Source organism: Equus caballus, chromosome 19 (assembly GCF_041296265.1).
Source record: "Equus caballus isolate H_3958 breed thoroughbred chromosome 19, TB-T2T, whole genome shotgun sequence".
Lineage (NCBI taxonomy): Eukaryota > Metazoa > Chordata > Mammalia > Perissodactyla > Equidae > Equus > Equus caballus.
This window is the reverse complement of record NC_091702.1, coordinates 34727680-34742028: the sequence shown is the minus strand read 5'-3', so window position 1 is coordinate 34742028 and position 14349 is coordinate 34727680. Positions and strand designations below refer to the sequence as shown.

Below are 14349 nucleotides of genomic sequence, written 5' to 3'. Positions count from 1 at the left end.
GTTGGATGGGTAGATTGAGCCAGATTATGTAGAATCTTGAATGTCAGCAGTGAAAGTTAGGTTTAAATTGAATTAAGCAATAGGAGCCATCAAGGACTTTTGAGCAATGGGCTGAAACTCATAAATCCATTTCATCTATTCAGGAATATTTATAGAATGCCTATAATATGCAAACCACTTTATTAGATGCTATGGCAGATTAAAAAATGTGATTGGCACATTTGAAGACCCTGGTTAAGGGAGATTTGAAAGAGAGAAGTCAAGGTGATGTTGCAATAGTCCAGACTAAGAAACTGGACTAGAGTGGAGAGAAAGGGGGTGGAAACCAGAAATATTTTGACAGGAGGCAGGACTTGGTGCAAGATTTTGTGAAAAAGACGAAAATCAAAGATGACTCCAAAAATTGGAGCCCAGCTTAGAAACTTTTGTTTTCTTCGGTTTTCTTCAGGACAGAGGAGCACATACAACTTAAAATTAGTGGATGCTCAGAATAAGTAATTATTGTTTGTACAAGTATTTTGGTATTTAATCAGTTTTGTTTGTTAGAGATTTTAAGAGAGGAAAGTAGGAAACATAATACCAAAAGATGGAGGGTTGCTTCTTCCTCAACATTGTCCATTTCAAAGCTGGAGCTAGTTTGAGAAAAGGGTATCCATTTCCTTTTTGGAGATCTTTACATGAAATGTTGTATGTCCTGATGATATCTTGATCATTATGACCCTTTTCCTTAAGACTTAGAAGACCTCTTACTTTAATAATTGGATTCCATTTGCCTGGTATTAGTTGTTTTTTTCTGGTTGTCATTGTCTTGAAAGCAGTCATTCCAAAATGTTATTATTTCTGATGATCCAGAACTGCTATTTAATGTGTGAGCAAAAATGCTTATTTTAATTAGCTCTCTTAGTTTTGTTAGATTTTTAAAATGTGTTGTTCTTGAAAGTATTCAGACTCAGGAATTAGTACTGACTATGCCACTTACTGTGTTACACTGAGTATGTCATTTAACCTCTTTGGTTCTTAATTGTATCATATATAAAGTATATGTTTATTTTCCACCTGATGAGATCCATGTGAAGGTTTAAGCAGATAGGATATAGTAGTAATGTGTGTGTATGACTCTGCGCGGTGGTGCGTGCTGCACTGTGTGTAGTAGTATGAGTGTAAGACACTCTGTTTAGTGATGTGTTTGTGAGACACATCTTCTTGGTGGGATTGTTCACCCAGAATGTCTGAGACCTGACCTGTTAGAATAGAACTTCGTAAGAGAAATAGTAATTGAAAAAAGACTTAGTCCAGCCATGGTATTTTTTGGATACTTTCTCATGGCTTTGTTCTCATCATATAGATTAAGGGATGAAATATATAATATATAGTTACACAGTTGCTTTTAGACTCTTTAAGGCAGTTGCTACTTGCCGAAAAATATAAAGATGAGTAACAGTGAAAACTCATGCTTTACCTGGGAATCCATTATGATAATACTGCTGTTATCTGTTACAAACATTCCACCTGGTTTGTATCTCATGGATTGAGCCACCAAGATATTAATACTACACACCAGTCATTCTCAGTTCTGTAGAATAATGAAGATGGCTGTAGTAACAGGTAATATGTATCGGGCACTTCCTATGCGCCAAGTACTATTCTAGTCGCCTTCTATGTATTAACTCATTTATTCTTCATACCAATACCCTATCACAGAGGAGGAAACAGGAACAGAAAGATTTAAAAGTCATCCAGGAGCCAGGACTCACACCTATTCAGCCTGGTTGCAGAACCTGAGTTCTTAGTGTAGTTAGTGTTTTTTGTGAACTGTTGCCATATATAATATATAATATAATAAATCATTATAATGCTTTTACTTAGTTATTGCTCTCTGGCCAAAGACCACCAGGAATGTATCTGTAGAATAAAGCTGGATTTTATTACTCATTGCAAGGAAGAAAAGAACTTGTTTCATCTCAGTAAAAGCGTGTTGAAAAGAACTTATAATTGGATTTTGGCTTATGGTAGGTAATTTTGGAGAGGGTTCTAGGAAGCAAGGCTTTGTTGTGGATTGAATGCTATTTGGAAGCAAGGGTAATTCTATGATTTGGAATCTTAATAATTTTTATATCAAAGGTAAGAGGAATAAAGTGGGGCTAAAACTATAATTTTAAAGATGCAGCAGTCACTCATTAGCCAGGAAGGGGTGATGTTTGGTCATTTTTGTGGTTTGGACCACAAAATGTTTGTTTTTTGTCTGGACTGAGGTATGATTATGGGGTGGTCTTGTTCTTGCCTCGATCTGTCAGCATCCCTTGGTGGCCTTATCTGATGTTAGTGTTCTGTGGAATTATGTTCTTTGTGTTCACCAGGAGAACACTGCGGCCAGGCCAGATCCAGCTACACCAAGGCCTAGCTGAGAGTGCTGAGCTAGCTCCTGGCTGTCAGGAGCTCCTATTCTTTCTTATTTTGAACATGTTAAATATGCTCTCACTTTAGAGCCTTTGCACTTTTTGTTTCCTCTGCCTGGAATGTTCTTCAGATATTTATTTTGCTTAGTCCATCACTTCATTCAGACCTCTGCTTAAGTGTCATCTTAGGCTTTCTTAGTCCATGCTTTTTGTAAAATAGCATTGCCAATACTCTGCATTCCCTTACCCTGCTGTATTTTTTCTCCAGAGCACTTATAACTGCTCAAGTTTATATATATTTATTTTAGTTATTGCCTGTCTTCCTTCCTACAATATGCAGTCCACAAGGAGCATAGACTACATAGATCACAGTGTGAATGGTGCCCTCTGGAGTCACACAGCGCACAGCTGCCCAGACAGAGCTTTCTCTTTTCTTTACACGTTTATCCCCATTGTCAGAACACTACCCAGTGTCACTTGGTCCTCAGTAAATATCTGATGAGCGAATAACCACAGTAGAACAAAATATGTAATTACTGGTAAGTCTTTACAAAGAAGGCATTGTATCTAAGCAATCTTTTTTTTTCTTTTGGTGGTGGTGATCCAATGTATAGAACTGAACAACTGTTTGGAGAGAACAAATGGTTAACTAGAACTAATTTAATGTTTATCCCATTAAAGTGTTTTATAATCACTTCGAGTAACATTCATATGAGTTAATGCTGCTGCATTCTTTTTGATCTCAATTACAATTTTAGGGATCAAAGAAAGCAGTTCCAGGTACTTGTGGAGAACAAGTTTTATGAGTGGCTGATTCATACAGGACATCGCCAACAGCTGGACAGCCTCGTGCCTCCTGCAGCAGGCTCCAAACAAGCAGCAGGATGAGTAAGGCTCCTGGATCACACACTGGTAGGCATTTATAATGTAGGCCACCTAAAACAGATTATTTTGGGGAAATCTTATAAGCTTACAAAAAAACTGCACAGAATATCATGTTACCAACCATTGCCAATTTTTTTCCATTAATCCCACTAGTGGTGGCATTTATAGACCTTTACATACCCATATTTTGGCATTTTATAGTGAGAAGACCAGAATATTCAGGTGGTACCTATAGAATTATGGGTAAATATAACAGCCAGGTTTTGTCTTTTTCACTTCTTGCCAGGCAAAAGTTGTACTGTCCGAAGATACTACTTTCCCCATACATAGCTTTAAGTTCTATTCCCCCTTTCTAACACATCTTTCCTCTTTCCCATCACCCCACACACAAACCAATTATTAAATTAGGTGATTTTTGTTAATTGCACATATGAGCATTAATAAATTACCAGAATTAATCCAAATGAAGATTTGAGGGGCTGGCCCAGTGGCGCAGCGGTTAATTTCGCACATTTCGCTTTTCGCCGGCCCTGGGTTTGCTGGTTCGGATCCTGGGTGTAGACATGGCACCACTTGACAAGCCATGCTGTGGTAGGCGTCCCACGTATAAAGTAGAGGAAGATGGGCACGGATGTTAGCTCAGGGCCAGGCTTCCTCAGCAAAAAGAGGAGGACTAGCAGTAGTTAGCTCAGGGCTAATCTTCCTCAAAAAAAAAAAAAGTACAAATGAAGATTTGAATACGGAACTCTGGAAGATCACAGACTCAGTAGAAGAGAATATGGACACAGGCAAATTTACTGGAAGTTGTTTAATCTAAATATGTAGTATTCTTCTTTTGTAGAAATTAGTTTATCGAGCTATTTTAAAGTATTTTTAAAGACTAACAATAGAAAAACAGACAAAGGACATAAATAAGTAGTTTATATAAAACTACTTAGAAACACAAGAATGTTCACTTTCACTCAAATTAAAGAAATGTAAGTTACTATTTTTCATCTATCAGATTGGCAGTAATGAAAAACTGGTAGTATACAGCACTGGGAAGACATTTTACCTCCTACTGGAGAAAGTGCAAATTTGTGCAACCTCTTTGGAGGATAGTTTGACAAAATCAAAATTTAAAATGCACAGATTCTTTGACTTAGCAACTTCACTTCTTAGGATTTATCTTACAGTTGCATGCAAGTATGTAAAGATCTGTTTAAAAAAGGAGTTCAGAGCCAGCCCTGATGGTCTAGTGGTTAAAGTTTGGCACACTCTGCTTCGGCGGCCTGGGTTCAGTTCCTGGGCATCGAACGACACCACTCGTCTCTCAGTAGCCATGCTGTGGCTGTGGCTCACATGGAAGAACTAGAAAGACTTACAGCAAGAATATACAACTGTGCACTGGGTCTTTGTGGGGGAAAAAAAAGGAGAGGAAGATTGGCAGCAGATGTTAGTTCAGAGTGAATCTTTCCCAGCAAAAAAAAAAAAAAAAAAAGATGTTCATTGCAGGATTATTTGAAATAGCTATAGACTGGAAACAACCCAGATGCTTCTCAGTAGAGGGCTGGTGCCTTATGAACTGCCTCATCCATGTCCTGGAATGCATGTGTGAAAGGAACAAGGTGTGTCTGTATGTGCTGCTACTGAAAGATCGCTAAGCTGGGGGGTTGGAGAGTGAAGGCCAAAGGGGGGGGGAATAAAATGTTGCCTTGTATGTTTGAGAAAAGAGGGATTATCACACATTTATATGCTAATTATGTGCCTTAAAAATTTCTGAAAGGATATAAAGAAATTATTAATAGTGTCTTTGAGGCATGAGACTGGTTGTCTAGGGTGGGAGAAAACTTGTTCTTAATTTTTATTGAGATGTAAGTCACATACCATAGAATTCACCTTTTTAAAGTGAGGATTTCAGTGGCTCTTATTGTATTCACAAGTTTATGCAACCATCACTGTTAACAAATCCAGAACATTTTTGTCACCCTAAAAACAAACCCCATACACATTGACAGTCACTCCCCAACCTCCAGTGTCTCCTCTTCCCCCAAGACCCAGGCAACCACTCCTCTACTTTTGGTCTCTTGATTTGTCAACACTGCACATTTCATGGAAATGGAATCATACAACATGTGGCCTTTGTGTCTGGCCTCTTTCACTTAGCGTGTTTTCAAGGTTCATTCGTGTTGTATCAAGTGTCAGTAGGTCATACCTTTTGATGGCTGCTAGTGTTCCATTGTATGGATCTACCACACTTTGTTTACCTGTTCATCAGTGGATGGACATTTGAGTTATTTCCACTTTTAAGCTGTTGTGAATAATGCTGCTGTGTACTTTTGTGTACAAGTCTCTGTGTAGACATGTTTTCATTTCTTTTAGGTGTATACCTAGGAGTAGAATTGCAAGGTCACATATTTAACTTTTTGAGGAACTGCTGAACTGTTTTCCAAAGCTGCAAAAATTTATTCTTTATTGTTTACTTTATGTATTGTTTACATTTTTAAAGTGTGTATTTTAAAGTGTATTGTTTTTATAAAACAATAATTTTATAATATTTAGTTAATAAATGCTGAGGTTAAGAATTGGAAGTCTATCAAAGATTATGTAAAGGAAATGGGAACTATAAGAGGATAAAATTTTAGTTTAGACTAATCCCCACACATAGCCTGCTACATTTTTTTATCTATGTATGAATTTCTTTTCTTCTATTGTGAACTAATGTGACCCTCAGAAAAAAGGAATATAATTAACTTTAAACTTTGTGTTTTGTTGCTCTAAACTATCATCTGACCTTGATTTAATAAATGCATGGTTTTTTCTTATTATTTGCATGAAAGCAATAGAAAATTGTTAATGTTTTTCTTTTGTTACCTTTAGGGCTCTAGAAACATGAGGACGAATGGAAGATGGTACACATCTTGAAACTAAATTGAGAAGGTGCTCTTGCTGCTTAAGAGACTTTGGGGCTTTTTCTTTTATTTAAGACCTTTCCTTAATTTCCATTCCATACTTATTTACTACTGTTTACATTGAATTTCAGCTAAACTTCTGACTGTCCTATAAACATATTATTTATAGAGCATCAGAAGGCTCATCTTTGTGATGCCAAAATGAAAACCTGGATGAAGGCAGTCCCATTGTATGTATGTTAATATTAAAGTTATTGAGTATAGATTTACAGGTAAACTTCACATTTTAATTTCTATGATGAAAGGGTTTCATCCTTTCTAGAGTTAAATAAGAGTTTTATAGTTGTTTGTAACTATTTAAAAGGAAGTTGTTACTCCTTTAAAAAAATAATTGGGATGAAAGTATGATTTGTTGGTGTATAAATTGCAGAAATAGTTTTATACAAAGATATTTTAGTCCTTAAAGTATGAAACAATGAAATTGTTTAGAATCTTTATTTTTCATTTTCTGCTTTAAATTTTCAATAAATAAACTCTAAAAAGTAATTTTCTCCTTTTAATGAAAAGACAAAGCTTTACTTTTAAGTCTAGAAAAGGTTTCCAATGTCATTGTGTGCTGTTATATCAAAAATAAAGTTTACATTTGATTGGGAAAGCTGTGTTCTTTAAGATAAAGGAAAACAATGATCAATTTAATAAAATGAAGCTGATTGCTGATAAACATTGTTTCATATGCTCACTGGCCATTTAGTTAGTAATTATATCAAAAAAGAGCTTGATTTTTATTTCCAAAGTGAAAGTTAACCCTCAGAGTATGTGTTAATTCTAATTGAGGTTTTCATAGTTTTTATATTAAGATGAAATTCAAGCAAGCAAAGCATTACCAGATAAACACTGGAGTAACAGAAGTATGTTTTGGAAATTGCTCTTGGTTAATGAAATTAGTGGTATTAGAAATTTTCTTTAATGTTTATAAAATTCATAAAACTAAGCATATAACTTAATACTTTATTTATCAATAATCTTCATGTCCAGGCATATTTGCCATTTTATGAATTGACCATAATATATCTCAGGGGCATCCCATTTATAAAAGTATTTGTTGGATAGCTTTGTTAGTGGGAAGAAAAGGAAGTCAGACTTTTGAGAAGAATATACTGGACTAGGAAAATTAAAATAGAGAAGAGTCACTTTGTTGTTTCTTTGAGTTTCCGTAAGACATAATCTCATTCCTAAAGTCAGAGTTGTATTAAGTGCCAGAAAATGTTCTCTAAACAGGTCCCAATATGATATCATGGCAGAGAAATGCCACCTAGCAGGTGGCAAGTCAGGCTTAGCTAAATCTTTGCAAATTCAGGATTCTGCAGTAGCTTTCTGTCTTTCAGTCTACATACTGTAGCACCCTTTCTTGTGGATTAGAATTTATGTGTGTGTGTGTGTATGTGTGTTTTGAAAACATTTCAAACTTAAAGAACAATTGCAGGAATCTGAATTCCCACATACCTTTTGTCTAGATTCGTCAATTGTTAACATTTTGCTACATTCACTTTACCACTCTCTATATAGTATTATTATTTTATTTTTGCTCAACAGTTTAAGAGAGTAGGTTACAGACATCTTGGACCTTAGTCCTACATACATTAGCATGTATTTCCTAAAAACAGACATTCTCTTATGTAGCCATAATGCAAATGATTAAATTCAGGAAGTTTAACAATAGTACATACTATTATCTAATACACAGTCCTTATTAAAATTTTTGCTAATCACCCCAAAAATGTCCTTTATAATGACTTTTTTCCCAAACACAAGATCATGCATTGCCTTTAGTTGTCACATAAATTTTGTTGCTTTAGAACGTGTCACTTTTGTTGAGAATTAGTGGGTGGTCTTTTGACTCATCTCCTGCAAGCTTTGTCGAAGAAAAAAAGGACGTGGGGGATTTCAAGGTGGCTGCTTGCTAGAAAACCAAATTGCCCAGAGCAGAGGGACTTTTTTAATCTTGAAAACTTTGTCTGGGTTTTGTTGTCTTGACTCAGCAAAGTCTATAATGCAGCAAGGCTTGGTAAGCATTAAAGGGGGTAGTGAAGCTTTGCTTTATTTCATAATCCCATTTGTTTTTCTAGAAACCATCAATAGCCTCTAAATGACTGACTCAATTTTTGGATCCTATTCTCATGACTAAGCAAATGTTTGATTTGAAACCAGCCCAGTATAAATGTCTCTGTGCCTCTAACTCTCTCTGGCTATTCCTGGATTTCAGTACTGGGGAAACCAATCTATACTCCAAAAATGTCTAAAACTGGAACCAAGGTAAGAAAACGGTCATGCTGATTTTTGGCCTACCCATCTTCTTTTCACTTAATAATACACTGAAGGAAACATGGAGAAAAGCTTTTGCTTCTTTGCCTAGAGGTGAGTATGATAGTGGTTAGAAGGCTGGAATTGGGAGAAAAGATTAAGAAATGCTTATTATATTTTCTACTCTAACTGAATTACCAGTTTATTAAGGGTTTATCTTTATGGGTGGTGTTATGTTGAATAATATACAGGTATATAATGTATAAATCATCATGATTTCTGCCTTCCAGCAACTAATATTCTATGCATTTCCATAGACATAGTACGTGCTGATAAGAGGACTCTGTGGAGTAGAAAACTTTTAGTATTCAATATGTTTTGTGAAATTTAGCCTCAACCATTACTGTTCTAAAAGGCCAAGGTGGATGGACCAATCACGTGAATTAAACGCCACATATCCCCTGTAGTCAAGCAGTTACCTGTATCCCTTTCCCCAAATAAAGTGCTTAAGTTAGGAAAATTGCCTCTAAAATACTTGATTCACAATTGTTGGACTGGAACTTGATCTCTCAGGCAGGCTTTGGGAAGAGGGCAGCTACCTTCATTCTCTGTTAGCTCTTCCACTGAGCAGAGTGTCTAAGGCAAAGCCTGATCTCCCCCCTTACTTTTAACTTTGAAATTTTTCAAACCCATTGAATCTTAATAAACAAGAGATGTTGAACAAATACTTGTATATCCTTCACTTCTGTTCTTCGACTGTTGTCATTTTGCCCTATTTGGTCTCTCTCTGTCTCTCTCTTTTTACTAAACCATTTGAAAATAAATATCAGACAATACTTTTGCTGTAAGTATTTAGACATGTATCTCCTAAAAACAAGGGCATTCCCCATATAAACGTAATATCATTGTCATGTCCCCTAAATTTATCGTAAACATAATACCTAATATTCAGACTATATTTAAATTTCCAATTCCTGCCAAAAATGTACCACATGACTGGCTTTTCCCCTGATCTAGGACCCAATAAAGGGTCATGCATGGTATTTCACTGTCGTTTCTCTAGCCTCGTTTTTTTCCTTTAGTCTCTTTTATATAGAGTAGTCCTCCTACCTTTCTATTGTTGTTTGAGACATGGAACATTTTTCAAAGTCTGGATCAGGTGTCTTAGGAAGTCCCAAAATCTGGATTTGTCTGATTTTTTCCTCTTGTGTAGACTCAGACTAATCTTTGGCAAGAAAGTTACACAGGCAGTGTCAGGTACTTCCCATTGCGTCATGTCAGGAGGCGCCTGTTAACTTGTTCCGTAGCTGGTTAGTGCCTAATTTTTTTTCCATTTAGAAAATAGAACTAATAATCATGCTTGTCATCTAGAAAGTTTAGAGAGAAAGATGAGACAGTGTCTTTAGTGCTCTGAGGTTCTTGAAAATATGCCATGCAAATCCCACTAAAAAGAATTTGAAATCCATAGAGGGATATCCGTATGCTCGAGGGAAAACTGTTCCAGAACCATCTATGAAAACATCCCCAGCTTTCGCAGATTTCGGTAGTAATAGTGTGCTCTCTTTTGTTTCTTGTAGCTGGGCTGTTCACTTAAATAACTTTTGCTTGCTAGGCTAAAGGAGATAGTAAATTATCTCTTACTGTTTCTCTTACTGCTTCTCCCTTTGCTAGCAATTTAATCAGAAGAGTTATCAGCTTGGCAAAAGCAATACGTTTTACTAAGTTTGTTTTTGTTACCTTTGGGATGCTCAAGACATGGTTCTTTCTGCTGTGTTGGATTAGTAAGGTATTTTTCAAAAAACTTGAGAGGAATTTTGTAATAATTTCTAGGAAAATCTCCTGCACATTTCTTAGCCTTTTCTACAAAATTTTTTGTCCAAGAGTCCACACCTTCTCTGGGCTCACCACGGAATGAATTTCATGGTCCTTCTACAAACGGAAATTGAGTGGAGGTGCAACATTCTCTGGGCCCTGAGATTTGGAAGGTCTCCCACTGGAAGGAGAGCCTGGTCCTGGTGCTCAGTAATGGTTCCGTGTGCTTTGTTTCAACCTTGGGATGGTCGGCTGCTCTGCTGGAAGGATGAACAGCAAGGGGGCCTTATAGAACATCGTGGATCCTTCCACTTCTCAGATACTGACGTCAGTCAGGTGCATGTGCAGAGGCAGTGAGTGAGAAACAATGAAGTAAAGAAGATGATATTAACTTAATTTCCTGTAACATACCCCTTGCAAAGCCTCTTTTGGTGAATAGTTGACCAAAAACCAAAGGTAAATTGAATGAAGGAGTTTAGAATCTATTTGTTCTTAGAGAAGTTACCTTGATTTTCCTGAAGGTCTTCCCACAGGTTTTGAGAAAAGCCTCACAGACTCAGGGTCAGTCTTGTTCCACTTCTAAGAGACTAGATGGTGTGTGCTGACCAGAGCTAGCCGTGCAGGGAGGAAGACGGCAAAGGGAGATAAGGTAAAATAAAATGACCCACAGATTACTAACTAGGAGTTTTGCACTGCAATCCACTCACTTGCAACTAACATGTAACTAGTGAGTGACCTTAGGCAAGCCATGTAACTTCTTTATCTGTAACAACTATATTGGCATTATTGGCAATTATGAGCCAGCTTTAAACCAAGTGCTTTATCGGCATTGTCCCACTGGACCCTCAGAACAAGCTTCTGCAGTGCATATCGTTATCCAGTTTACAGATGAACAGCCTGAGCTTTAGAGACGTTCAGTGGCCTGTCCAAAGTCACAGAGCTAGTAACTATAGCTAGTAACACAGTGGTGCTGTGGTTTTGTTTTCTTCATCTGTAAACTGGGATCCCATGTACCTCTAAATCTGTGCTATGCTGAAATGGGAAAGTGAGATGGAAGAGAGAAATTTGAGGAGGGAAGAAACAGATGAAGTACATGATTTAGGATTGGGAAGGGGTAAGGAAGCTTTTAGGGACAAGAGAATGGAAGAGTTGAGAGGAATGGGAAGGGTCGGGGGGCAGGGAATTAAGGTGGAAGGAAATAACTATTAGTGTTATTATCTAGAAAGACTCACCTGGGGTAGAAAAGAATGAGGTTTTAGGCCCGTTTGCGAGCCATTCTTTGTTTCTTCCTCTCCTTCATTCCCTACATCTAATTAGTCACCGAATCTTACATTTCTTCTGCTTCCTCATTGTCATTACATTGCAGTGCCCTTTGGTTGGCCCTCATCATCTCTCACCTCGCCCATAGCAACCATCCATTTCCAGGCACAGGCACAAACCTCTACACTACATTTCCAACACAATCACCAGAGGGATTCTAGCATGGCTCTGTGTCACTTGTCTGGCTGTATGTCCTAATACTTCACCACATACTCAGTATGCACGAGGCTTAATGAACTATTTGTCCCTATTAAGGGCATGTCCTTTCACTCCTTTCCTTTGAACAGGCTATTCTTTTTCCTTTGCCTCTGAAAAACCTCCACCTATCCTTCAATGCTCACCTCAAAGATCCTCTCGCGACTCAGCCTGCTCCTTTCATCTGAAATGGCTGACATGGTTTTGTCCTTTTAAACCGATAAAGTAAGTTAGCCACGAGGTGGCAGCATAACGCCAGGGAATTAACTGCTGGACTCAATTACACCTGTGATTTCAGTTTAACTAATAGCCTAGTGTTGACCTCAGTTGTGGAATTATAGAACAAAAAAGGGCAAACTCTGTAGTCCATTTGGTCTAGTGGTTTTCAGACACTGCTTCATGAAGCCCTAGGAGTTCTTGGGAATTCCGTCTCTTGTTTCAAACAAAAAAGTTTTATTTTGCAACCAAGGCTTCCAATCTAGTCTAGTCCTTTTGTTTGACAAATGAGAAGCCGGAGCCCAGAGATATGGCTTCGCTAAGTGATGGAGCTGCCTGATTGTAGAGCTGTAGCTCTAGGGCCCAGGTTTATTATTTCCTGTTTCTCGGGGTTGCATATTTTCCAGTGCCGTCAGAGGTCTCAGAGGTTTACCCCAAAGATTGTGGTAGAAACTTGGTAAGAGTTTGAAACAAAGGACATTCTTGCCTTGTCATTTTGTTACTTTGCAACTGCTCTGTTGGCAGCAAAATAATAATACAGAAAATAATATGATATATTTTCAAGTGTGTGTGTTCTATATCCATCTAAAATAAGCTGTCTAAGCTAAGGTCTATGTTTTATTTTTTTCTGTATATCTTCCATATCACCTAGAACGAGTTTCTGCATTTGGAACTCACTCATCTTCATCAAACATTTACTGAGGGTTTGTCAAGTGCTGGGAATGGGTCCATAGCTTAAATAAGGCTTGACCCTTGCCCATGGAAGAAGTCTAGCAGGAGGCTGATGGGAGAGACAGCTATATAAGTGGATAATTTATGATGTAATGTGGTAAGTACAGTGAGCTGTGGGAGCAAAAAGAGAAAGCAATGAACTGGAGTCTGAAACTGCTGGTTTATGTTAGAGCACTCTTTCGTTTTGCTTTATTTTAAGCCTTCAGAAAGTACTATTGTTGACAACCACATTTGTCTGCCAGAAGGTAAATGTTGTGAAGTTAGGTAGAACTAGACCTTTCCTCCTCAAAATTGAGCAGAAAGGAGTGTAAAGTAGGAAATGTGTTCTTAATTTTTATTTTCCTATGAATAAAGCCACCCAACTCCTCCGTTCTTCTCTTTATTTGCCCTGTACTTCAGATTACTTTCTATGAAGACAAAAATTTTCAAGGCCGCCAGTATGACTCTGATTGCGACTGTGCAGATTTCCACGTGTACCTGAGTCGCTGCAACTCCATTAGAGTAGAAGGAGGCACCTGGGCTGTGTATGAAAGGCCCAACTTTGCTGGGTACATGTACATCTTACCTCGGGGTGAGTACCCTGAACACCAGCATTGGATGGGCCTCAACGACCGCCTCAGCTCCTGCAGGGCTGTTCGCCTGGTGAGTCTGGAGGGTAGGCTTGCTCGCATGTGCTTGCACACTCTCTCTCTCTCTCTCTCTCTCTCTCTCTCTCGCTCCCTCTCCTTAAGGGGTGGTTGTCTTTTGTTGGCTGCTAAGGCTTAAATAAAATCTAAGGTCAGTTCATCACAGACTGAACATACTAGTCATTTCCATGGCACCTCCTCTACCTCTTGAGTATTTTAAAAAATTAAGTTTTTCTTATTGAAAGTCAGCTGTTTCAGTCAGTGCAGAGTGAGGACAGAAGTTCAGATCCTCTAGCACTCGAGATGGTGGGTTCTGACCCATGCTGTTCTCTGAGTCCTTGACCTGCTGGTTATTTCCATAATGGTTGCTGTTCATTTCCTCCTGTGTTTTGCAGTCTAGTGGAGGCCAGTATAAGATTCAGATCTTTGAGAAAGGGGATTTTAATGGTCAGATGTATGAAACCTCTGAAGATTGCCCTTCCATCATGGAGCAATTTCACATGCGAGAGGTCCACTCCTGCAAGGTGCTGGAGGGTGCCTGGATTTTCTACGAGCTACCCAACTACCGTGGCAGGCAGTACCTCCTGGACAAAAAGGAGTACCAGAAGCCCATCGATTGGGGTGCAGCTTCCCCAGCTGTCCAGTCTTTCCGCCGCATTGTGGAGTAATGACATGGATGGGGCCAAATGCTGGCTGGCCTTGTCATCTAAATAGGCATCATAAATAAAACAATTGGCATGCATTCCGCTGTTGACTGTAACGCCTCTCCTTAAACGCTTAGGGACCAGCAGAGGAGCGCCCACCATAGTGGGCAGTTACACAAAGCAGCTCATCCTTCAGTTTACCAGTCTGTATCTTTGTGCCAAACGAAATGGGACTGCATTAAAAGGTTAGAAAATCACAGTGCTGTGTAGTGGTTCTTGTTACTTAAGTTCTGTATTAATTCAACAAGTACAATAAAAATAGCTGCCATGA

The 14349-nt window shown here is 38.2% G+C and overlaps 2 protein-coding genes across 21 annotated transcripts in view; both read left to right on the top strand.

Annotated features, from left to right (window-relative positions):
- TBCCD1 (TBCC domain containing 1) overlaps window positions 1–9808 on the top strand; it is a 25922-nt gene extending 16114 nt beyond the window's left edge. For 13 of the 20 annotated variants that reach the window (XM_070242381.1, XM_070242383.1, XM_070242375.1 and 10 more), the window contains 2 exons: window positions 3155–3308; window positions 6141–6893. In XM_070242381.1, coding sequence (XP_070098482.1) covers window positions 3155–3284 — 130 coding nt within the window. In that variant the 3' untranslated portion in view covers window positions 3285–3308; window positions 6141–6893. 20 annotated transcript variants of the gene reach the window in all.
- CRYGS (crystallin gamma S) lies at window positions 8347–14349 on the top strand. The gene is made up of 3 exons (XM_001499197.6): window positions 8347–8485; window positions 13148–13390; window positions 13770–14349. The coding sequence occupies exons 1-3, from the start codon at window positions 8465–8467 to the stop codon at window positions 14040–14042; spliced, it is 537 nt and encodes a 178-aa protein (XP_001499247.1). The 5' UTR covers window positions 8347–8464; the 3' UTR covers window positions 14043–14349.